Below are 26,210 nucleotides of genomic sequence, written 5' to 3'. Positions count from 1 at the left end.
CGCAAAAGAAATGCTGTCAGACTCTTTATCAAATTAACAAACTAGATTGCAATAAAAAGGAATAGATGCTACTGATTCTCAGTGGATTAGAAATTAAACTTTTAAACAAAATTTATACAAATACACAGAAAAAAGAAAAAGCTATTACATATCATCTGAAGGAAACACTTTCCGAGCTGGGACAGAAGTAATATGCACTCTTAAATATAAGCAACTGCAACTTTTTTTTTTTTTTTTTTTTTTTTTTGAGAGTTCACATAACAAGGATAGATTTCATTCCTATTTCTTCATGATGTGCTTCAGATGGACATCACTGAGGTATGGTCAGGTGATTTTTAATGCTTGTTAAACTGGGGCCCCCCAATAAAATAAAATGAAATAGTTCTAAATAAATAAAAAGCACTATCTAAATAATGCTCTGGTACAGTTCTCTGGAGGACACTTTGCATGAATCCCTTATGGTTACTCTCCAACCCAGTGTACTTTGGCCAAACCAAGGTATCCTTGTGCACTTGGTATTTTCATTCTACTTATCTCACTACAATAAGTCGTTCTCAAGCTTATCCTAAACCGTTCCAAGGTATTTGCAGAGCTATGCTACATCCCTAGAAACAGCTGCATTTCAGTAGCAAGTGAGGTAACTACTGCAACATATAAAGATTTTATTTTTGTATTTCCTCTTGCTCCAAAGTGAAGGTAATGCTTAAATTGTGGTTTTGTTATTGTATGCTAGGAAACCTGTGTCACCACAAAATAACCTTTATAGCTATAGGTGCCATACTAACACTTCTGTTCACTTATACCACTATGATAATATTGTTTTAATTCACATACGCCTACTCTGTAGAAATCCTAAGGGCAAATAAAACTCACTAAAATCAGAAAAAAGTACAATAGTTTTTCTGCAGTGCCTATGGGAATGTAGGTGCTTCATCTGATAGAAGAAGAAAAGTTTTGTAAAAAAACCCAAACCAACCACCAATCAAAAGACTCAATTCGTATATTGTGAGAATTATACATGCTCTTTTAATGTACTTACACTTCAGATTTAGATTGTGTCTATCAAACTCCGCTATCTGAATAAAGCTCTCTAACTGACCTCCATACTCAAGGCAGACGCAGGTGTTAATTTTACCTTGCAGATCCAAAGGGAGAAAGCAGTATTTTAATCCAGAACTTTAATACTACATTACTTTTCTGTCTTAGTTTTTTTTCAAAGTAAGAGCCAATTTTTATTTCTCTGTAGGTCTCTTCTGTTGGTGTTCTCCTGCCTGCTCTCCGCCTGGTGTGCTGCCTGTTCCCATGGATTTGCCTTCCCATCTGCATTTTTGGCATTTACCAAGCTTGACATTATCATCCAAGGTAAAGCATCTCTTATCTTCATGTTGCTTAATTTTTCAAATCTAACATATTGCAGTGAATAAACACTATTTTCAGACTAAATTGCCACTGATATACAGACTACTACCTCAAATACCTCTGCATATGATAACTGCCTAGACCTTATTTTATCTGTTTTTCAATACTGGCTTGAATTAAGCTACTTTTTCTCTGAGAAAAAGATTATTTGCATTGTTCCTCTACACATGCTTAACTCATTTCCCTAAAGAGGCAGGGACGAGAGATTCAAAACGCGATTCAGTGCATTTACTAAGCTGCTACTCTGAGAGACATATGTAGCAGCTGCTCCATCTGACAGAGAAATAAGAACACAACAGAATTGGTGGCTTTTTGCTGTTTGTTACAATGTCTTATCATCACCGCACTAGATTTTGGTCTCACAGCCCCTAGGAGTCTCCTCTTGTACACCATCAGTGCTAAAAATTGCTCCAACACCAACAGACATTTGTTTCTGTTACTCCCCGATCTTCTTCTTGTTTCTGCTACCGAAAAGGTACAGAGAGCAACTGCATTTTTCCCTGTCACTATTTCAGTTTCATTCTGCACAACAAGATTTCTCTTCCCTGAGAAAAGGGCTAACAAGATAACTTTAGTTCAGGATCCTACCCAGATGGAAAAATAATTTTCAGTCTTATTACACTAACAGGGTAATTTTCGTCTGTTATTTATCCAGCTCTGCTCTGTTTTCAGATGCATTATTTATCCAATCATCATCTAATTATTTTCATGTATCAAAAAGTAGAAAGTTATTGAGTTCAAATAATAGAAAATAACACAGGAGTGGAAGGCTTTTTAATCACAATCATGAAAGAGAAAATTGGAAAAAAATGACACCAGAAATTCATCCCTGACTTACAAAATAATTGACGATTGTCTAGCTTAAAGCAAACATGGGAAAGAGAAACATCTACCAAAAATATCTTATTTCTAACCATTTCAGAAGCCAGGTCAGGAACTCATTTCGAAATTTCAGTGCTGTTGCACACCTGACCTCTGCGCTAATGAATTTTTGTGCTCTTCCAAAATTGTAACTTGCAGTTGAACACACGAGCCCTTTACAAAAAAAATAAATAAAAATTATTTGAGGACTGGTAGTAAATGCTAGCACTAAATATCATGTGCCGTAGCATCACAGTAATGGATAATTTATACATTTACATTATGTATATATGTATCAATATATATAAAAAAATTAATACACAGATTATATATATATATACACACACACACACCCCTTCGCACAAAATAAAGATCACTTTTTTTCGTAAACTGGCCTCTGAACTGCAAAAAGATAGAACAAGGGATAGTTCAAATATAACAATAAAAATCAGAGAAGAAAAGCTCTTTTTGTACTATATTGTCATCTCTTTTCCAAATGTTGGTCAAGTCACATTATAAATAACTTAAATTATATGGTTTTCATCACTTCCCTGAGAGAAGACTTTATATGAGTATTAAGTAGTAACCTGGTTATACCTGCTTTATTCACTCCCTGCTGTCACTGTTGCAATATCCTAACAGGCAACAACAAAAAAAACAAACGTGTAAGGCTATAAATGCTGAAATTACAAGATCACTGAGCAAACTGGGTATGGAAAAAAGCGACATACAGGAAAAAAGGTTTTAGTGATTGATGATAATACCATATAGTTAAGATGGGAAAGAGCTTCCATTTACAACTGGCTTTATTTATCTTTTTCTCCCTGTACGGGTTGAAACTTTTCATGCATGGTCACAAGTCCCATCAGGTATTGGATTTGTTAAGCTATTTAAAAGCTGTGTGTTACATAAACGCTTTTTCTGTGTAAAAACCCCAGACATTTAGTGTTTCTACTACAGTATGTCTCGTGCCTGGACTTAAAAGAATTTTAAATGAAAGAAAATCTCATTAGTTGCCATACTCAGAGGTGGAAACAAAGGCAACACTAGAGGGAAAATGACTTAAAAAATTACTTTTAATACAACAGATTTAAACCACAACAGTAAAATAAGTCTCCAAAGCTCAGTTCTAAGACGTGTTAATTGAACTTGTTTTGGGAAGGCTAGGACTGGAGAAGTCGTATCAGTATTTTAACATTGATTAACAGAGCGGGAAAGGCATTTTCACCTTTTCTTCAGCAGGCAACACAGGGGAAGAGAGAGGCCGTCGGCCCCGGTGTGTTGCTCTGACTCTCTAAACACAGATTTTCTCCTCCAGCCTCTGAAAAGCCCCCAGTCAACTGGGAAATTAGGTTCCTCTGGGTCCTAGGAGGGAGCAGAGCTCATCTCAAGAGCCTTGTGAAGGTGAGATTTTGGTGCAGGTTTTTTTCCTGAAACTTTTACCATGCTTTTCCTACTAGCTGCCATGACAATTGACTGCTTAGTCACTATTCAAACTTCTATACAAATGCAATGAAAAAAAAAATTGGTAATTCAGTTTTGCTGCTGTTTAGCAAAGTGTGAGGAGCAATGAAGTCGCTGGGAGCGCTAGCCTGCTGCTGCACAAAGACAGCGCTGTAGCGTGCCTCTTAGTCTGGAAGAGTTTAGTAGATTAATTGCTGATCCTAACAATTAACGTAAAAAGGGATTCTGGATAAAGAAGTTAATGTTTTACAGAAATGGATGGCTGATTTTTCTTTCACATGCCTGACATTTTCACTCATTGAAAGAAGTGGGATTGTTCAACTCCTGCTAATTTGGAAGACAAATAAGTGTATATAGCGATTAGCTCATTGTGGGAACTACTGGAAGCAAATGAAAGAGACCCTTCCACTAGAGGACTTCAGAGCACTTTTCAAGTGCTATTGAATTTAGCCTCACTACATGGCAACAAAGCAAATAAATACCTCCTATTCTAGAGCATCTACATTGATGTATGATGCAAGTTGCTTGCCCAGGAAAAGGAATATGAAAAGAGATGGACTTATCCACATTATACTTTAGGAGATTTATTATACCTTGGAGGGAACTGATACCAGTTTTCTGAAGAACCACCTCTGATTTTTCACAATCAAGTTACTGAGAAAGATGGAACTCTTCCTTTAGACCCACAAAAATAAATACAACAAAAGAACGCTCTATTAGAGCGGAACATTTTCAGGTACTTTTTAAGGTAAAGACAGAACTAGGGAGGTCAAATTCAAGCTTCACAGCAATTCACTGCTACACAGTACGGGGATAACCCGATGCAAATGCTGTTCTCTTCATAACCCAAAGACAGTGCAGTAAGGCTCTATGTCTGGAAAAGAACGGGAAAGAGAAATACCTCTGGGTAAAGCAATGAATTCATCTATTAAAAATAACATTCTGAAAGATGAATTTCATGGAAATGCACTTCCTTTCAATAATTTCATTAGTGATATAGTTATACTACAAAAGCTTTATGCCTTCTGGATATTCATGGATTGTGCCCATTAGCATTTTCTAGCTTGTTTTTGATGCATGCGACCATTGATATGTGGAATAATTTAAAGCTGTTTTTCCCCATCAGTAAGAAAAATTATTACAAGCAGACAGCCTGAGTCACTGTGTGGTACATTATCTCCAGCAATAAAGTGAAAAAGAAAAGAGAGAAACTTAAGAATGTACTTCTGACCACTTTCATCAGGAACCGGGCTCATGTTTTACCCCCTGTACAAACCATGGCCTCAGCACAGTCGGTCACATCGTTATGGGAGTGGACTTGGAAAGGACCATAGCATCTCCCGCTCTTCTCCCACTCTTAAAGACAACAGCAAACACATTTACAATGGTCTGAAAAATAGTGAGTTTCAGTTTTAAATTGAAAAGGTGTCATAGTTTAATCCCAGCTGGCAAGTAAGCACCACACAGCTGCTTGCTCACTTCCCCGTCAGCAGGATGGGGGGGAAGAGAATTGGAAGGGTCAAAGTGAGAAAACTCGTGGGTTAAGAACAGTTTAATAATGGAAATAAGATAAAATAATAATAATAATAATAATGATAAAAAATTGTAATGAAAAGGAAAATAACAAAGAGAGAAAAATAAAATGCAAAAAAGACAAGCGATGCAAGTGAAAACAATTGCTCACCACCAACCAACCGATGCCCAGCCAGTCTCCAAGCAGTGGCCCCCCAGCCAACCTTCCCCCTAGCTTTATTGCTGAGCATGATGTCATATGGTACGGAACATCCCTTGGGTCAGCTGTGCCGGCTGTGTCCCCTCCCAGCTTCTTGTGCACCCCCAGCCTCCTCGCTGGTGGGGTGGGGTGAGGAGCAGAAAAGGTCTTGACTCTGTGGAAGCACTGCTCAGCAGTAACTAAAACATCCCTGTGTTATCAACGCTGTTTCCAGCACAAATCCAAAACGTAGCCCTATACTGGCTAAGAAGAAAATTAACTCTATCCCAGCCACTAAACCAGCGCAAAAGGATGGGAAAACAGAGTTACTCCAAAACTATTATTACTGAGAGCGTGCCAAGAGAGACAAGGATTTGCAAGGAGAAGCAGCAGCAGTCTCAGGCCAAGACCCTGACATCTCCGTCAGACGTCCTGACAGAGGAAAGGGACGAGGCGGGCGTACAGTGAGACCACTGGCAGCACGATGACAAATTCACTCTCATCCTCACGCCATGTTACTGTGCAGCCACCACCGGTGTCACACGGTTGGGAAGAGGGTTTCTTCACTTAAAGCTGTATCCTAGTTTGAAGGATGAGGGCACATGAAATCAAAACTTTTTAGCGTTTTTTTTTTTTTTTAATTAGAAGCTGGGCTTTTTTTGTTTTTCTTTTAAAGCTAACCAACTCCACAAACCCATTATTAAAAGAAGACATCTTTAAAGCAACACTAACAGAGGATGGGCTCATCAAATATGAACAGACCCAAAATAAACAGCATTGCTGTAAACAAAGTAGGCAATTACATTATGGGCTAATGAGGCAAAACATACTGAAACAAGTTATCAGGGAAGGGCACCAGGACGGGCTGTTACCAGGGCTGCCATGGGAGACAGCTGATGGAGATTACTTAGCACAAGATAGGTCCTGAGTAGGATATTTTAGTAAAAGAGTAGGAGCGTACAGGAGATACAGCAAATTAGGGAATGGGATAAACAAGACCTATTTAAACATTCCTGAATAATTTTTCTTAGGCTAGTGAAAGAGCAAGAGGGTGTTTTGATTATAATGCAGCAACTTTGATATAAATTCAATTAATATGAATTCTTCTTTAAGGACAGAAATTAGCCAACAGAATATGAGTCACAAGACTAAGGCAAAGAGCTCAGTATGATTAAAAAAATGAAAAGCTTTCTACGGTTGAGGACAACACTTGCCATTATATGAGATGGAGCTACATATCCCACAAAGAATATAAATTCTCTTCCCTTCCAGCATAGGCTTATACTAGCTGAGGCCTTGTAGAAATGCTGCCCTTTAAATATTGCTGCAATACCAAGCCCTTTCTGAGATTTCAGAGTTTCCTTTAATATATCTACTGGATTTACCACTCCAAGAATTTACACAGGGTCTGTAAATTGCTAATTCAGCAGCCACCCCCGTTGCTGGGGGAGGCGGATGACACCCACAGTGCCACGGCTGAAATCCAGCACAGGAGCAAGAGGAAAGAGTATTTATCACCAAAACTGTCAAACCGCCTCCTTTTTCCACTAAGGCTGTTTCAGCTGAAGGAAAAGCCAAATTGGCTGCCACCTAAGCAGCAGCGCTGATCAGCGGCTGCCGGTGCATCCCAGGATGTGCACCTCGGGCAGTGGCAGGCGGGACCGCTGGGCAGCCAAAGGGACACTTAATCACCCGCCAAATCCACTGCCACCATCGACAAATAAGCAAAGCAGGAAAAAATTGTCGCCACTTAGGAACAACTCACAGGGCCCCTCATCTAAAACAACAGCTTTAGAGCAGAGGTTAAAAAATAAAACCCGTGTACAAGATGAAGGTGGTGGAGTTAATAAAAATAAGCGAAACTGTGAAGTTACATTTAATTATTTAAAAATTAAATATTCCTCATGAAAACCTACCCGCGAATGACCTGTTTCCTTTTTCCCCCACTTACCTCTTTCTCTGATACTATGGGTTAACCCAGCTCAGCGTCCCCGCAGCACTGCGGCCAAAGCACAAACCAGCAAGCGCCATAAGCGCCAGGGAAGCGCTCCCTCTTAACATCTGCCTCCTACGCCCGCTGAGCTACAGCATACAACCAGGTATGTTTATTCATCTTTTTACTCCCAGAACCATGCTTTAGATTAAATACTTTTTTTCATTTCTCTTCCCCAGTGAGTTACGGAGCGCACAACATGCATCAGTTTCTGTCTTCATTTCTCACAGGCAGATTCTTCTACCATCCTCTCCTAAAAGGCTCTTTTAATTCCCCAGAACATTTTAATCCCTCTTCTCCACAGCTGCTCCAGTTTGGGGTGGTTTTTTGAGCACAGAAGTGTGTTCAGTAGTGCCAGGGAATATGAGAATCCTAATAGGTCTTGTCTTTACTGGAATTACCTCTTCTGAGGTGCCCCTTTGCATTTTTCATGCATGAGAATGGTGACTCATGGTCGTTTTAGGATCAGGAAAGACAAATAATGAGATGATCCCATGTAATTCTTTACACTTTCAGTGATGAAAATGGGAAAACGTGGAACTATTAAAGAATGAATCTAATGAGAATAAAATACAAACTAGGTTGCAACTAGCTAATACAAACAAAATGTACCAAAGATGTGGTAAGAGCAAATCTTCAAATATAATAAAGGAAAAAGTTAACATCAATATATCTAAGAGTAGGCAAAAATATTTAAAATCTTAAGAAGTGGTATCATTAAAGAAAAAACCCTTTACAGGATCTACCAATTACCAGTGTGTCCCTCAAAACGACTTTGTAAATAACTGCTCCTGTTTCCACTACATTCCCCATGTTATTGTTTTGCTGGCTTCCCAGCAAATGTTTTAATGGTACTTATTGCCAAGGAGCACCCTCTCACTGCCATGACTCAAGGTCCTCAATAACTACGTCTCTGTTGTGAAATCTAATGTGAAGGCCAAACGCTACCAGCCCACAGCATACTAAGTTCTAATAAATTGCTTAATTAATACATTCAATACAAATGACAAATTATGTTACATCCTTTACTTCCATGCCTTTAATTATCCTGTCTTTCAAAACATTTTAAGAAGTCTTACATCACACGGTCAGTCTTAAAAGCCACAGATTAATGGCTATGGGCTGATTACATTATTTATTTCCTTCTTTCTTATAAGTTTCAGCTCATACAGCTTTTTGCCTAGATTTATTATTTTACAATCATATGGAAGACCTAAGCTGTATGTAAATCTATACCTAAACACAGAACACGGGACCAATATGAAGTGTTATGTGGGGGGAAAGAAAACAATTGTGATTTTGTCTATAAAAAAATGGCCTCCTAGTAATGTTAATGTTCAGGATAAAATAACGACATTCTAAAAGGTCCAATGAAAATATTCACTCAGTGCCAAGCAGTAGTCAAAAAGGAAAGGACTGGACAAAATGGAGGCAAAAAGCATTAGTGATGCTCTTGTAACCTTAAGGGACAGGAAGAAGGTACAAGTTCAGGAATGGTACAATTTGATAACGTCTCTTTTTTTATGTTCTATATAATTTACCTTTACTATGAACTAAAACAATAAGTGTGGCAAATGAGGTTTTCATAACATTTAGAAAGAAATAATGGTTTGGGGTTTTATTTTTAAAAGTCAAGTTCACCGTCACATATCTGGCACATATGACAAACCCAGAAGTGTGTGATACGTAAGAAATTCTTTTTAACCTCCTTGTCTGTATGATACACACATTAACCTCACAGATTAGCGGGCTGGGGAGGAAAGCAGGTACATAAGAGCATACGTGTACGCGAGAGGGACTTTAGTAGTCCACGTATAGGTCGGTTCCTCCATCTCACACGCAAGTCCATACTTCCACATTTTCACCATGCACTCCCACTTCAGCCTTCACTGAATTTATGCAGTTCTGGCAGGGATTCCCAGTACGGTTTTAGGGCACACACTGGCAGAGAACAAAAATTCACCATAAGGAACAGCTGCTTCAAGAGACACGCTCAAATGTGCAACCTGAACTCTCCCTCATACAAGTCGTGCATGGGTATCAAATGAACTGAAAACAGAGGCTGAGGTTTGTGTTTAAAACATGACTCAGAGAACTGGAGATAGTCTTAGTCTGCTGTTACATGCTAGAGCCAAAAGAATAATTACAGACTAGGAAGGAGCTTAAGAACACACTTGGATATTACAGGTCTGTGTGAGATAAGGAGCATAAAGCAGTCAGGATTAAATGTCAGTCTTAACAGTGATTTCCCCACATCTGTGATTGCTCTGATAGGCAATGGGCTTTAGTAGCTCTTCTTAATGTTAAATTACAAGAGCTTAGGGAGCAGAGACAGCTACAGAGTAGGAAAAAAACCCTAAACCTGACAAACCTCATGAACGTTCTTGTAATTTTATGTATCTTAACTCCGACAGAATTGTCCCACGGAAATCCTTCAGTATATTATTGCAGATTACCCAGGGACTGAAGGAACACATTACAAAACATGCAAAAACTTTTACAGAAATTCCAGTTATGCTGGCTTCTGAAATACTCCAATATTAGCTTGTGTGTGATCTTGTCCATCTGACTGGCTCTGTAATGTTCAAACTGTCGTATTAACGCATATACCCATTCAGAGTAAGTGCATAGTTTAGTGCTCAGCCAGTTGTTGCTAATGCATTAAGCAGTAATGCTCATCTCAAAAATATTATTTTATTTGGTATCATGCTTCAAGTAATTGATGAAAATTGGCCTTCAGTCTTAGCTCTCAAAACAATGCAGGTTACCTGGTAACATCGCACAGTCTGTATTAATTAATTACAATGTCTCAAGAAACCTTCACTGAAAACCATCCTTTTGCTTCACACGGTTAGCTATAATTAATTCTCTGTAGATTTTTAATCAAACTGTGTAAAAGATCAAACTACGTCCTCAGGTAGAGCTGCAATTCTTGAAAATTTATCTTTTTTTTGGAGTAGGCTAAGTAAGCAAATTTATCTATTTCATAGAATCATAGAATGGCTTGGGCTGGAAGGGACCTTAAATATCATCTAACTCCAGCCCCCCTGCCGTGGGCAGGGACGCCACCCACTACACCAGGTTGCTCAGGGCCCCATCCAACCTGGCCTTGAACACTGCCAGGGACAGGGCGTCCACAACCTCTCTGGGCAACCTGTTCCTGTGCCTCACCACCTTCTGAGTAAAGATTTTTGTCCTAACACCTAATCTAAATTTCCCCTCTTTCTGTTTGAACCCGTTCCCCCTTGTCGTATCACTATCTGCCCTTATAAAAAGTCTCTCCTCCTCTTTTATATAAGCCTCCTTTAAGTATTGGAAGGCCACTATAAGGTCTCCCTGGAACCTTCTCTTTCAATTTCAGATGGAGATGATGCATATTTTCACAGCATGAATAAATGAAATTAGTAACCTTTTCCATCAGGATTCTGCTCATGCTCTTTTTTTTTTTTTTGCCTATATAGTTTTCAATAAAATGTATCATCATATTTTATACATCTCATCAGACTCTATACAGTCCACAGCCTTTCTTTCCCTAGTTTAAGAAGCTGTTTGAATGTTTCTCCTTAGGCATTTATTTCATTGTTCTCCTAGGTCTCCTTGCTGCAGTCACACTGGAAAACGTCGTTTAAAGGTGATCAGAACACGTGGAAACTCTCCTTCCCACTCCCCAAATGATACCTCACACCTAAATCTCATTTGGGAATTTCTTCTCGGGTTCTTACAGTCTTCATCCTTGCTTTGGTAAAGCCTAGTGAGACACAAGTCTTTTGGCATGAATCATAGATGAAAAGCTACACAAAACACCATATTCCATTGCATTTAAGCCATCCAGCCCATTTAAAAGATATATATATATTTAATCCAAGGCTGGTCAGAATGGATGAACTGGATGTTGAGCACCCCTTAGCATCTTGAGAAAAGGTAGAACAAGGGCACAATGAGGACAGCGCTTCCTGGCCACCTTAACAGTATATTTTGACCTTGAAAGGGTAACTGTGAATGGTAGCACAATGTGGTTAGTTCAGCCTCCCCTGCTCACAAAGTCCTTGAACACCACATTGAAATGGGCAACGCTGGCAACTAACATCAGGAGCACCTTGGGTTTCCTTATACGCTCACTAAGCACCTAAGAACTGAAATCACATCCCCCCTACTCACCACACTGCACTTAGTTTACTAAGCCTTTCATTACATACTAGCTACTAACTCCTGATTTGGGCTAGTTTTACCATCAATGAGTTTATTACATTCTCAGCCCTCTCTCTGAATCCCTTCCTTTGTTTTATCCATGGTACCCAGTAATCTGCCTTCTACTTCACACCAAACATTTTCTTTCTCACCTTAAAGGTTTCCAAGCTGATTTTCAGAGTAAGCAATACTAAGGAAAAAAAAAGAGCTTGCTGAAATAATACAAGGACTGTCTGGAAGCTGACCAAAATTCAAGGGGGAAAAAACCACATAAAAACCTTTTATAAAAAAGTTCTTAGTGCTTACGTATTATGCAAGCATAACTACTGAACTGTTTTTAAAGAAGCAGAAAAATGTAGTAATGCCTGTACTCCTTCCTCCTTCAGCATGAGAGGCAAAAGAAAGTTAAGTGAACAACAAGTTATCCATATTACCTGGCTGTACAAAATGAGTGCAACTCCTGTACTTACCAAGGATTCCCAGGTTCAGGATACGTTGACAATTGAATTGTTTGGATTGTGTGATTTTTAGGAAGGAATCTGTCTCTATCACAAACTCTTAAATTGCATGTGTACAGAAGGCATTCATTTCAGCCACAGAGAAAGCACAAGACTACTTTGGAATGCAGACTGGAAGAGACTACATGAAAAAGGCCATTTTATGTACATTCATCTCTCTCACTGCACAATCCCATACATCCAATATGAGAAACATGAACTAATTATTCAACATTTCTATACAAATTACGTATTTTTGGGTTTTGTGGCATGGTTCCCTGTGTGATCTTGGGCCAGTTTCTGAACCTCTCTAAATCTCTGCTTCCTTGTTTGCAAAGCAGATTAATATTAGTTATGCAGGATGGGGTGAGGCTTAATTAACTCAAGTTTGCAAAGGGCTTTCTGATCTTCAGATACTATGTAGAAGGATGACTAGAAAAATCAAATTAAGAAGCAAAGAAGCATGTAAGCCCACATCCACACAACAAACATTTGGCATATCAAATTCATACAGAAAATTTGTACTAACATTTCTTTGCAGTAGCAGCAAAAATTACATTAACAGAAAGTATAAAATATGTATATTAAAAATAACTAATTCACTTACTTCTTCCTAATTTCTAGGTCTGAAACTGGAACACATCTCAGGCCAGCTCCCAGTACCATGAGGGATGATGTTAGCAACACAGTTACCCTCAGACCTAAGATGAAAAAACAACATTATTTTACAAGTTAAGTCAGCAATGTTGCAAAAAAAAAAAACCCAAAAAACCAGTTGCCTAAATATATACATATTTACATGCAGTCTCACAGAAATAATGCATCTCTCTTTCAAATCATAAACACTTTGGTGCTGATATGAATTACAGATACATTATGAAATCCTGTGTTATTTTCCATACTTACACTCCAGAACTGTAAAAGCTTACTATCGTACAGCACTGTACCCAAAATCTCACAGACATTCTTGGAAGTGAAAGGTGATAATAAAAGTATCATCAAAATGCACAGTATTCCCTTTAGAATTAGAAGCATCAGGGAACATGCTCCAGCGTGTGATCTGAAATCTAGGTAGATCAAAAAAAAAAAAAAATCTGGACTTGTACATTCTTTTCCAACCACTTAATGAGCGCAGACACAGAACTGTTATTGTTTTCTTTCGTAATGCAGATATGCATTTCATCCTGAAGAAATAACCATTTATTTAGGGGAAAAAAGTGCAAGTATTTTTTCTGCAGTCCTTGCAATTAGGCCAGGTTTTTGCTGCGCTCAGCTCAAATTGTCAAGAGGTTGTAAATATAGTACATTAGAAAAAAGCTACAATTGACTGATTCCTTGAATATGTTTTTTTGAGAAGCAGTTAGATTAGAAACAATTTTATCTTAGTGCTGCAGTTCCTTTTGCCAGCAGTTTACTTGCTGCTGCTAAGGTGTTTCCATCAGCAGCAAAGAGAAAGAGAACGGTGACAGCCGAGAGGCTTAACCTCCAGAATCCTATAAAACACCAAAATCATAAATATGCACAATTAAAAACTGCTGATACAGTCTATACCTGTGAAGTTGTAAAACTTGAAACAATTTCATAGCAATAAACAGAAAATAAAGGGCTTCCATATTCCTAGCAGAACATGATAAAACAATTAAATGATGACAAACGCACAGTATCTCTAACGTTTAGGTGAAACTAGCAACTACCCAAAACACAGACAGAAAAAGAACAAGTCCCAGTGATAACTCACCTAACAAACAAATGATTTTGATTCGTTAAAACTGCCAATTTTCAGAGAAGCACTCCCTCTGTGTTAACGACTCCCGTAATCAGTACAATTCAACCAGTAGTCTCATTAAATATTTTGTCTCCATGTGAATTTTATGGGGGTTTTAGAGCATGTATTTTGCTAAAATGTAATTTTAGAGGACAGAAGATATCACTTTGTTCTTATTGCAACAGCTCTTAGTGAGCCTCACTCACAGGTATGCAACTCCTTGTGCTGGACACTACACAAACCAAACCAAAGAGGGTTCCTCTCTCAATAACCTAGCCCAAGACAACCCAAACAAAAAGAAGTTTATGTTACAGGTTTTCTGAAATGGAAGCATGACTTCCTTTGGTATGGCTCAGTCATTAACAAAAGGAATGAAACCCACAGTCCTATGACTCTGAAGGACGCCTCACATCCCTGATGCCCTGCAGAAGTATCATCAGCCGAGAATATTTGTTTCCTTAAAGACTTTCCAATGCCTGCCCAGACACTTGCTTGACTCTGCGCTCAACCAGTACATGTTGCTGTTAAACTGGTTTTTCAAGTGTGCGTGTTCAGACAGCCCTAACTAAATGTCCGGATAGTACGGCTGTTCAAAATCCTGTTGTTCTTCATGTTTGCTGGGCCACGCCACGAGCCTTCACGTTGCATGCTTAACCCCATATTACCATACTGCATATGTTGTGGGGGTAATTATTTGTATCAGGATCACATATGTGATGCTTTTGCCTTTTCTCCTGGGAAATGAATCTTTGTTAGCATCGCTTTCGTGCATAATGAGAACTTGTACACAAAGTGAATTAGAATTTTATTGATGGAAAAATCGAAACACAAGTCTTTTAACTAAAAAAATCTGAAGTTTTCATTTGGAAACACTGCTGCAATGTTTCAGGAAAGCTCTAGTAATGTACCTATCACCTTCATATTTTCTATGTAAACCACGGTCTTTTTGAGTTACATTTCACAAAACACAGCACGTTCTGCCTTTCAGAAGGTACAAGGACAGAGACAGCCAGCCTGGAAGGTCCTGCTCATGGGGTGCCACAGGAGGCAGAGGCCAGCTGCAAGCCCAGGGCACAGTAGTAAATGAGTATTATACAGAAACTTAAGTTTAAATCACCACAGAACACAAGAGGACTGTTTCCAAATAAAAAACTTCTATTTGATTTTTAATTTTTAAAAAAATCCCCAAACCAAAAAACACAAACCAAGAAGAAATTTTAATTTAAATCTGCAGAGAAGTTTCCTAAGAAAAACAACATGCAAGTCGGTGAAAACTGAATTGGATGTCAAAGATTTCCCCCAGCCCTAATCCTAGGCTTATCTTTAATGTCAACCTTACATGTCGAGTAATTTTAAAATAAAATTATCAGTTAAAGCCTCACAATCAAGTATGTTTGATCTCTCCAAACATTCTTTGAAGTCCTCATCTTGAATACTATACACTGTAATGTACCACTTTTAAATGTTGTGATCACACAGATTATTCTTTGGCCTTTTTTTTTCCACCTTAACATGTAAACACACCCCTAAAAATTCCTTTGGTTAAAGCTGCATGTTGAAAATGATGACGCCAAAGTAAACAAGTAAAAGACTGTCAGACAAGCAGTATATTAGACATTTTCTTTGCTAATTACATGATGTATTTCTAACCTCTAAGCACCTTCCCCTATTATTTTGCTTTACATTTTAACTCTCCAAATCCATCCTCCTCTCCATCTTTGTTAGAAATTGGTCTTTCATAGTATTTTTATAATGATTTCAGTATTTTTGCTTTGAACGTTGCAGTGGCCCTTAATCTGAATTGGAGATCTTGTATTACTCTAAAAGGTGCCCCCCAGAGCGTTTCAGATAGCAAGAGGCATTATGGGGACAATAAACCAAAGTAACCAACCAACCCTGAAAAAAAGCACCTGTGAACCCTGCAAGAAATTACTTCTCTATTTTAAAAGATCCAAGATATTCACACAACCAAGATTTTGAGTAGATGTAATTAACTTCATTAATTTTACTCTGTAAATGCAAGTGGTAATTGATGGGGGGGAGGAGGCTACAGCTTCTTAAAATCCATCATCCAGTTTCCAGTCCCCTTGTATCAGAGGTTTCTGACACATGGCTGGAAAGGGAAGAAACTCCTTTAAAGGGATTTTCTGCCAACGGAGGACGTTTTCTGTTCTTTGGAGCCTTTCTGATTAGCTGCACATTCCCACCCTGCTCTTGGAGGAGGTTTCTGGGCCCCACAGGCTGCACTGACTGTTGAGCAAAGCGTGGCCACGTTCAGAATGGCCAAACGTCACTGACAGTAATAGAGAAGTCCAAATTAGCAGCAGAAATCAAGTCAGTAATAAAAAGACATATTAATTATCATTTACGAGTGAAACAGTCGATATTGTTGTTTAACCCCCCCGCAGCTAATAACACAGTTTGCTTTACAACTTCAGCACCCCACGCTGCATTTGCTGGTTTTTATTTCTTTTTAAAACAACGACCCCCAAACTCCTGCCACTATTAGAGATTTAACACAAACTCTCAACCCACAATCCTCTTAACTCTCCTGCAAAACACAGACTTTTAATCCAGTCAGGACCATGTACTAGTAAACTAGTAGTGATTATAGTAATGATTACCTGTGCCGGCAGGACATGCTGACCCGACCTGGCCCCTGGGACATTTCCAGCTAGCCCACTAGTTTCCCTTCCTCTCTGCTGGGAAAGCAGCTACTGCAGCAACGCACACAGCGTGACGAACCCAGGGCCCCCCACCACCCACAGCCCAACATAGAAAACAAGCAAAACTCGACACGCCGCAAGGTGGTCTCACACCAGAGCGGGAGGCAGCGGCCACTGGTGGCACCCAGCTGCTCTTCAGCTCCCTCACAGCAACATCAAGCGATAGCATCCCATACGTGGGTGCTGCATCCCCCATGACTCTTCCAGTGTGCCTTACTTTCAAGATGCTTTTTAAAGGACATGAAAAGAAAATGCATTCCCCCCCAACACTGCCTTACTGACTTGTAACTCAGTAAGTGATTTATTATGCCCAGTTTAATAAGCTTACTAAAAGATATTGTACAGCCACAATTAATTTATTCTATTTAAACATTATCAGTTTGTCATTCAGAAAGAGAACATGATTAACAACTGTTCACTGCCTTTGTAAGCTTTTTGAGAAGTATGACCATTCCTTCTCTCACCTGTCAGTCACCCGTTATGATAAAACATCATAAAACACATGACTGACAGACTGTAAAAAAAAAAAAAAAAAAACAACTCCTTACTCACACAAAACACACATCCAAGTCAAAATTGTCTGCATGTCAAGAAGTAGAAGTTTCTACTTCTGCTGTCTAGTGGCAGCAAACACCCTGTGCATCCCGCCCGGCCGCAGCTGGTGCTACAGACCCACGGAGAGCAACACACCTCCAGTTCAGAGCATCACACAAATGGCAGGTATTCTTTGGGTTTGGCTCCCCCTGCCCCCCCCCCCCCCCCCCGCCAACGAAGCATCCATCCTGGGGAAATTCCAGTTGGATGTGCAGAACAGACGCTTTTCACCTTTCTGCTAAGATTAATGGAAGTTTAATTCAGCCCTCCATCCGGCACAGCCAGCAGTGGATTTCCCTCGTACAGCTCACACACCCCGCTCTCGGATGCATTAACGTTTGAGGGGTTTCCTTCCTTCAGCTCCAGATACCAAAATCAATCCCACAAATGCAGAATACAACAAGGCTCTAATTAGAAATGAGTGACATCAGCCTGCTGCACATTTTCACAGTTTTTAAAGACCAGGCTGGAAGCAAGAACGATCCCTTCTGACACTGAACTGAGAGCATTTTAATTCACTTAACTACTCTGCTATTATTTTGACTAAAGCATATGTAGCTAAAAAAAATAAATAATCCTGTCTTGATGCACACACATCAGGAAATTAAAAAATCCCCGATTTCAACAGCTGTTTCAACAATTCACTGTTAAATTGTGCTTCTCCCTCCAATTTAAAGCAAATACAGTCTTCAAACAAATTCTTGCTCTGCCTTTCATGACAAAACAAAGTGCAGGATCTTGCATTTTTCCTTCTATGAAGTTAACATACAATAAGCAACCTTTACCTTTGGTTTCAGTAAGCAAAGCACTGAACTCCAAGTCTTACACTATTTTTCTTTGGTCCTGGAATTGTTTTTGTGTCTTGTCTAAACACCCTCCTTATTGTTCAAGCATCCTTTTTAAAATGGATTTCTTTGCTGGATACCAATTCTCTGTTTCATAGCAAGGGTCTGTTTCTCTCCCTCCTTAATGCATGCCTTTACATTCAGCCATATTAAAACACAAGCTTGATTAAACAGCTCACTTTATCAGGGGATCCTGAAAGCTCTGCACAGAGTCCCTGCTTCATCATTATCTACTGCTCCAGAAATCTCTGTATTTTAAATGTAATTCTAGCAAAATTATACTAATAGCTGTGCCACTTACTCTCACAGGATGTTATCTTTGTCATGATTAAAATACACACAAAAAAAAAAATTGCTACCTTTCTACTAAACTTCCGCTGTGCCTGCACTTTGCCAAATTGACTACTGTCATTAAGGACGATAAGCAGCAATCGCCTTTCGGAAGAAGCATCCTTGCATCAAGCAATACAATTCTCAAAAGAAAAGAAGCCTTTCACTGATGTAAAAAGACTTCATAGCCGAGCTGTGGTCCTGAAATCTTTCTGCTAACACATGGAACAAACTTGAAAAAAAACAGCGTATCAGACCTGCCTCCGATTCCACAAAAGCACTTGATTGCAGAGGAGCATAAATTGTGTTTGGAAACTCAGTGGAAAATAAACACATTCTCAATAGCATCAACTACACTCGGAAGCAAGAAAAATTGGGATCCAAACAAAAAGACTGCATGCAGGAGCGAACAACTACCAGGTCATATGTAGCTTATCAAAAATTACCCCTAGTTTGATGGCCAAGATGTCATGGAGTGCTATTAAGCACAACCTGGATCTCCCTTTCTCGCTGGCTACATGATGCTGATGCTTCTGTTAGTGCCCCATCTTATTAAGCTGTGTTTTTAAAACAAACTGAAGCCAATTATTTCCATCCATCCCCTGGCTCTACCTGGCACTACCGAACTGGCATCCAAATTTCAACTGAAAAGGTTTAGGGCTTCAGTATTTTTTTTCTGATTGGAAATAAAGCAAACTCCTAGTGACCTCATTTAAGCATTCTGCAAGACAGGTGACAGCATCCTTCTGGTATCAAATAGTAAGAACCAAGCTCTATGATATAGGAGCTTTCTGAAATAAATTAGACCCAAAGCTACATCTCGACTCCCAGTCTTGTCTCGGATACAAAAACTAGACCTTTGCTTGTATGGATCCCACAACACAGCCCAGTTCCACTTTCCAGAGGAGGACTGCATGGCAAGGGCAGATTCTACCAGACCCTGTGCTCCAATTTCCATCCAACATAAATAGTAGACAGATTGGGATCCCCAGACAAAATATGTACTAGAAACCTCTTGAAACGTAGATGTAGGAGGTAATGATCTTCAGAAGGGCAATTTTTCTTCATAATTTCTTCGAGCTGTTGTAACAGAATCTGTCAGCAATAGCTGCCCAGTCAACACCCAGGCTATCAGGAGGAGTTTGAAATTTCTTATAAATTAATTTATGTGCAAAATTTAAACTCAAGGAAACAAACTTTGTATGTATAAACACAGCAGCTTCAAGTAAAATAGTTCCTGTGGTTTGATGTAGACTTTCTAATCAGGGTCAGAAATTCAGAAGAGCCAGTATCCCAGAAATGTCATCACCCGCAAGCGGGGGGAACCCGCAGGGAAGTCCCTGCCAAATCAGGAAGACAGACTGGTGCCAGAGACCAGATCTGACCCAAAGATAAAGCTATTTCTGCTGATAGCACTTGTTGGACAGACACAGCAAGACTGCATGCAAAACTGAAAGTAGGAGGTCCAACACTCATCCCCACCAGTCCTTTTTTCAGTATAACTCTCAGATAAAAACATGCATTCTCTGCAGAAACATCATCACACGAGTCATTGTAAGAACAGCATCACTCCTGAATTATGAGGTTAGTTAAGAATCATGTAAAAAATCCCAATATAACTAAGAGACTCAAAGCACAAAATTTAGCTAGCCAAGTGTTTCAGAGAGAAGACAGTCATCTTGAGGGAAATGACTGAACACGTGTAACAGACTAAAAGTAAAAGCAGATAGAAGCTGCTAGGACATAACTGTGAGAAGCAAAACTAAATATAATGCAATTGAGAATTATTATGACAATCGCACAACCACCCCGCAATTCCTGAGCTGCTGCATCTTTCTCTGTGTGCATCCTGATTGTAAGGGAACCAAGATAGTTACCTATTCACACTCAGACTGCTCCACTCACTGCTGGTTTGTATTGTAAATACTCTTCTTGTTTTATGATATTTTTCTTTTTTTTTTTTCCATTTTAACATACATTAAAACATATGAATATCATTATTTTTCTGTTTACCCTAGATATAAGAATTTGACTGCACCCGTTAGAAGGAAGAACAAGCAATCACAACCATGTCAAGAGGATGCAGAGTGCTCTTGTCTCCTTTGCATGAATTAGGTCAAGATAATATGATCAGTGGACCCATCCTGTTTCAACATTATCCCAGCGTACTAGGCAAGCACATAAGTAATCTCTAAAAATATGTCAAGGAAAATATAGCTTAATTCTCCACTCCTCTAAGCATAGCTGTTACAAACTTACTGACCTAAGTTCTTCTATGGTGTTTTACAGAGTTAGCTCCACTAACATGGATTTAACCACGGTTGGTGGCAGACTATACCTGTAAATACAAAGCAACTATTTCAGAGTTTATGCAGCAGTTTAAAAGTTTGGTACTGTAAATAAAGTAGTCCAGATTTTAAGAACTGTACAGGCTTAATCTGAGCTTTTGTGTATGTAAAAAGGTAGTTTACAAGTATCAAAATTTCCTTCCATATGTCAGTTAAGGATTTTGAAGCATCCTAACAGTTTAACATCAACAATGGAAAAACTAATGGGAAAAGATGCAGATTAAAAATCTGCATTGCAAGTTTCTACAAGTGTTGTAAATTCTATTTATCAGCCCAGAGGCTGACATTTTGCCTGAACAGATAAACAAAGTGCTGAGTTGAATGGTATTTGCCTGCAGATCAAAATGCTGATTTTAGAATCAGTTTTAGTCTCTTTACTAAAATATCTCCTATTCTTTAATACCATGTTTCTTGGCTTCAAAGGAGACCAATTATTTTAGCTGTTTATTGATATTATACATTTTACTGCAGAGAATATCCATTTTATCTGCAACTAATCCAAGTGCAACAAACCTCTCTTAATCCTCGCAGAACACTTCTGAGAGAAGAGAGCACTGGCCTGGGGCAGCGGGCCCTGCATCTCCTGCCATGCCTTATGAAGTCGGGTGGGCCACTAATCTTCTGCTTCACTTCCCCCCCCCCCCCCCGCTCCCCTGCCTTGTTTATTCATGATATAAACATATTGAAACAGGAGGCAGTCTCACCGTTAGTATTAGAAAGACTAGTAATTCAGGTCTTCTCTTCACCTGCAGTCAGTGCAGTGCTGGGATACAATAAAAAAAATTAGCTATTTGAGTGCTTACTAAATACGTGAAATTAATACACAGACACTTGTAAGAGTTGTTCTTTCTTCCCTCACCTCGGGTACCTGCTTTCTACTCTCAACTCCAATATTTACTGAAACATTAAGATTGGGGTAAATCATTTAATCCATTTTTGCCATTTGATAAACTGAAAAACTACGTAACAGGGCATGCGTGTGTGTACACATGTGCTAGTGTATGCACACAGAGAGACGTGCAGAGCAACTGACAAAAATAGCTAATAATGCAGTCGGGGACTAAACCTCTTCATTAATTTTGAAGCTAAATTATGGGTGCTCATTAACAAGTCAAGACAGAATGCAAGACAACAAGCCTTCGCTCCAGCTCTCGCTGTTGTATTCCTGGGCAAACGCCGACAACCCAAGCCCTGTCGGCACCGAACAAGGGGGAAGGAAGCTTTTTCTTTTCTCTTCCCGCTCATTTTGAGGACTCCTGGTTGCAGAGCAGGCTTAATTACCACACAACTAACTACAGAGCCTTACCTGTGGCGACAGAGGAAAAAAACTCTCTTGTACGCATCTATCAGGGAAGATATTCTGTCATTATCTTAGTGGTACTTGCCTGCACCACCCAATGGTGCACAAAATTCTTCGTTTTAAGAAACACAGAGGCATTTTGCTTTGCCATGACAGCGTATCAAGAAGCAACCATGCAGCAAGGATTGGCAGCCACGCTAAATACTGCCTAGTGCATCTGCTAAGCAGGACACTAAGTGCAAAGTTTCTCCTTTTTACTATCCCTGCCGTGAGTTGGGGAAAAAAGCCTTAAGAGTCCCATTGACGTAACAAGCACGCGGGTCTTGTGACTTGTAGGAAAGGCCACTGGAGTAAGCTTTCAATTTTCCCCTCTGTGAACATTTTCCATGTTACTTTGATCAGAGGGATGGAACACCTCTCCTATGAGGACAGGCTGAAAGAGCTGGGGTTGTTCAGCCTGGAGAAGAGAAGGCTGCGGGGAGACCTTATTGCGGCCTTTCAATACTTAAAGCAGGCCTACAAGAAAGATGGGGGTAGTCTTTTTAGCAAGGCTTGCTGCGACAGGACAAGGGGTCATGGTTTTAAACTAAAGGATAGATTTACACTGAACATAAGGAAAAAATGTTTCATGATGCGGGTGGTGAAACACCGGAACAGGTTGCCCAGAGAGGTGGTAGATGCCCCATCCTTGGAAACATTCAAGGCCAGGCTGGATGGGGCTCTGAGCAACCTGGTCTAGTGGAAGGTGTCCCTGCCCATTGCAGGGGGGTTGGACTAGATGGCCTTTAAAGGTCCCTTTCATCCCAAAGCATTCTATGATTCTATGATGATTCTACTTTAACATTAAAATGCATCAGGCACTATTTAGGGTACATGGCTCATCCTAAAAGACACCGTTTGCAGCACTGTAATGGGTCCTGAACCTGTTACACTTTTTAAGGCTCCTGATCAATTCTTTAGGTTCACGTGATTAATCAATTAAAGTATAACAACTCCGCCTTTCTCAAATATTCCAAAGTGATGGCATTCATCAAAAATAACCAAATAAAACAAAAAGGTTCTAAGTGCAGTTGTATTTGACATCTTGTATTCCAGGAAAACATCAGCAGACTTTGCAAAAAGCAGAAGACCTCTCACTTTCAAAACACATCACTCCCACTGAGTCATATGGATTTCCAGCTTTAAAAAGAGGAAAAATCTAAAAATCCTCTCTACTACAAATCTGCATGAGAAAGCTTAATTTGTAGCTTTTGAGGAAGTTGGAGCATTGATCACAAGCCTCTGCAGCACAATTATAGTTACAGCATGGTTACAGAGCCACAACAGCACATGCATGTGAGAAGCATTAGAAAACCAAAATTATGGCAGGAAGTGATGGAATAGCTCTGAATGTCACCACTGAGAGGAAGCCACTATTTCCCTTGCCCCAGGATTATAACTAAAAAAATTCTTAAAGAAACTTCTACCAGTGAGGTCTTTGGCCTGCTCAGCGGAGGCTGCACTGGGTTGCCACTGGGAGAACCCAAACAATGTTCTCCAAGAAATCTTGCAAAGTATTCTAACAGAGAATTACCAAAACATCATGTTTCTTCAATTTACTTCTGCTCATCTCAGCACTGACCTTGGTTTTGGTGGTTTTTTTAGACCAAATATTTTTGTTTGGCAGTGTCACACTATAGAATTTCACAACAGGGAACATTATTTCAGGACCTGTGCTATGCACTGTCTACTTCTTCAGCTCTGAAAAGGCAAGCAAATATCCCTGTTCTACATGGCTCCTTTCCCATAAGCAGGGCATTTCTTACCAGAAAAAAAAATTGGGTAGAAATTGGCAATACAGAAAATATCTGAGCTTTATTAAAGAGTAACGAACCTCATTTTTGCACTTGCTTCAGATTTGTTTTTCACTCCTAAAACTTAACATGAAACTAATTCCTGAAAACAATATCCACCAAAAATAATGAATAAAATTTGTTTTGTTTGTGCAATGGTAATGCTGTTACTGGAATTTAGAAATCAGTAAAGCTGAGTTAGTTCAGCATTACCAAATGGAAATGGTCTTTCTTTGTTCACACTTAGTTTCTTCTGAGAGGAAAAATAAACAATATCGTACTCATTCTTTAGAGGTAACGGACTGTTTTCTTTAAAGGAAGCAGATTCAGCTTTCACAGGCCAAAACCTGATCCACTCTTTTTCCTCTTTAATGGAATTATAAACTAATAGCTAGGAATTATAAATACAGTATAAACATACAGCTAGTAAAACAAATGCAATACAACTTTCCTAACTACTTTACTACTTCCATAATAAAAATCTATGAGGAAGCCCAAGGGACTTTGATAACAGTGGAATTATTGTTGTCATTTATGGTACAGAAGCTAGCACCAGCTATCTTTATGTGGCACGGCTGCCACACTGTTAAAAACTTCTAGAAGAAAGGAGATTGGCAACATTTAAATGTTTTTAAAATGCAGCAAAGCAGTAGATAACGTAACAGTATTCTAGTGCTTTCTGTCCCGTCCGCAAGGCCTTCCAAAGGGGTGAGGCAGCCAGAGCGGCTACATCCACCCCAGCATCCATCCGCTGGTGCCTCCACCACGAGGCCAGACATCCGTCACCACCAAACCCACGCAAGAAGGAACAGCCGCCCTCCTCTGCATCGGCAGCGCCTGGGGAGCCCCGCAGGGAGCAGGCGGCCATGGCCCGGGGTGCCTTGGGGAAGAGGAGGGTGAAAGGAGAGCCAACACATCCTCTGGCCGACAAGAGGCACTGCCAGGCAGACTTGAGAGGTTGGGTTGTGCAGAGGCAGAAGACTGGGACCCTTCTGGAGATAAGAAAAGGCAAAAAGGCCAATTGCATTCAAAGAGACTTCCCAGCTCCTGGTTTTAAAAGCGCTTCTCAAGACAGTTCACCAAAGCTGTGTTTGCTGACCCATGGCTGGGGTGTCGTGCAGGCAGCCCAGGAGGGGTGCAGGCACCCGCCACCCCCATCATTTGCTGCTGGCTGCCTAAGTCATGTTTACTACCACCTCTTGCTTGCTGGGGAAGACGCACAGCGTCCTTTTCCCTGTGCCTCCTACTCAGCTTATTCCTCCACCTTTCCCATCCCCACTTCTCCCTGCCCTCTGGCTCTAGATCTCGCTTCTGCATCTGTGCATCCCATGCTTCACCCACTTGCTACCTTGTCCCATACTCTCCCCTTCTTTCTATCTCTTCCCACCTATCCAAGGGCTTTTCCCACATCTGCTCTCACTCCTTTGAGCCCCAAGCTTCTCACATCCAACCTCTTCCACTCCTCAACAAGCGGGAGGAGCGGGGGACAGAGGGAAGTTGGAGGACAAGATGGGCACACCACGACAGCAAGGAGACACACAGGTGAGGAGGAGATAGAGAAGAGGAAGCAGTCAGATTAGGAAGGATTTGCATCAAGAGAAGACTGTGAGGGGTAGTGAAAATAGGTGAGCATATAACAGGGGAGATATCAGAGAACGGCTGCCCTAGAATTATACTCTCTGTAGTCAACTTCTGAAAGCTACTGTTGACAAAATATCTTCCCAGCTGGAACTGTGTCCTGACCCAGTTCTGGGATGCCTAAGTGCTTTCATATTGCTTGTGTTAACAGCTGCATAATAAAAGTAAGGGATTGTATTTTACACTAGTAAATTATTTCCCTATTCATCAATTTGTCAGCATCCAGGTATAGCAAGTTACATACCCCACGCTCAGTGTGCTTCTATGTTCAGTGCACCAAAGCCTCAGGATAACATTATCCTCAGAGAATGTGGCCGTTACTATTCCCACATGAGCGACAAACATGTTAGCATTTTACTTTCCATCATGAAAAAGTTATTTCGAATCCAGCATGCATTTTCCTGATATTCTTCAGTATGTGGTGTTTCCAACAGCTGTCCTAGCACCGCTGCCACAGCTGCAAAGAAGTGTGCAAAGAGTGCAAAGAGCACGGGAGTTGCGTAAAGGGTAGTAGTATAAAGAGAAATGTCTGTGGAAACATAGTATAAAGCAGAGACTGGGGGTGATACCATCTAACAGAAAGAGCTCCAGAAGAGGACATCTGTGTACAGCCATGATTGATGCTTTCAACTCAACCTGGCCCATCAGGAGGTATGGGAAGTGCTGCTAACAATCAAGCTAGTACTGCTATGATGAATC

General features: G+C 40.0%; 1 protein-coding gene across 1 annotated transcript in view; it reads right to left on the bottom strand.

Moving 5' to 3' along the window:
• The window catches only part of SLC49A4 (solute carrier family 49 member 4), a 68,084-nt gene that overhangs the window by 34,662 nt on the left and 7,212 nt on the right, over positions 1–26,210 (bottom strand). The window contains exon 2 of the mRNA XM_087732349.1: positions 12,741–12,834. Within this exon, the coding sequence (XP_087588475.1) occupies positions 12,741–12,834 (94 nt within the window). The remainder of the gene's footprint in view (positions 1–12,740; positions 12,835–26,210) is intronic.

The sequence above is a fragment of the Nipponia nippon genome, unplaced genomic scaffold (assembly GCF_047370975.1).
Source record: "Nipponia nippon isolate SJK-2023a ecotype South Korea unplaced genomic scaffold, ASM4737097v1 scaffold_5, whole genome shotgun sequence".
Classification (NCBI taxonomy): Eukaryota; Metazoa; Chordata; class Aves; order Pelecaniformes; family Threskiornithidae; genus Nipponia; species Nipponia nippon.
Note: the sequence above shows the minus strand (reverse complement) of the source record. Positions and strands in the feature narration are given on the sequence as shown.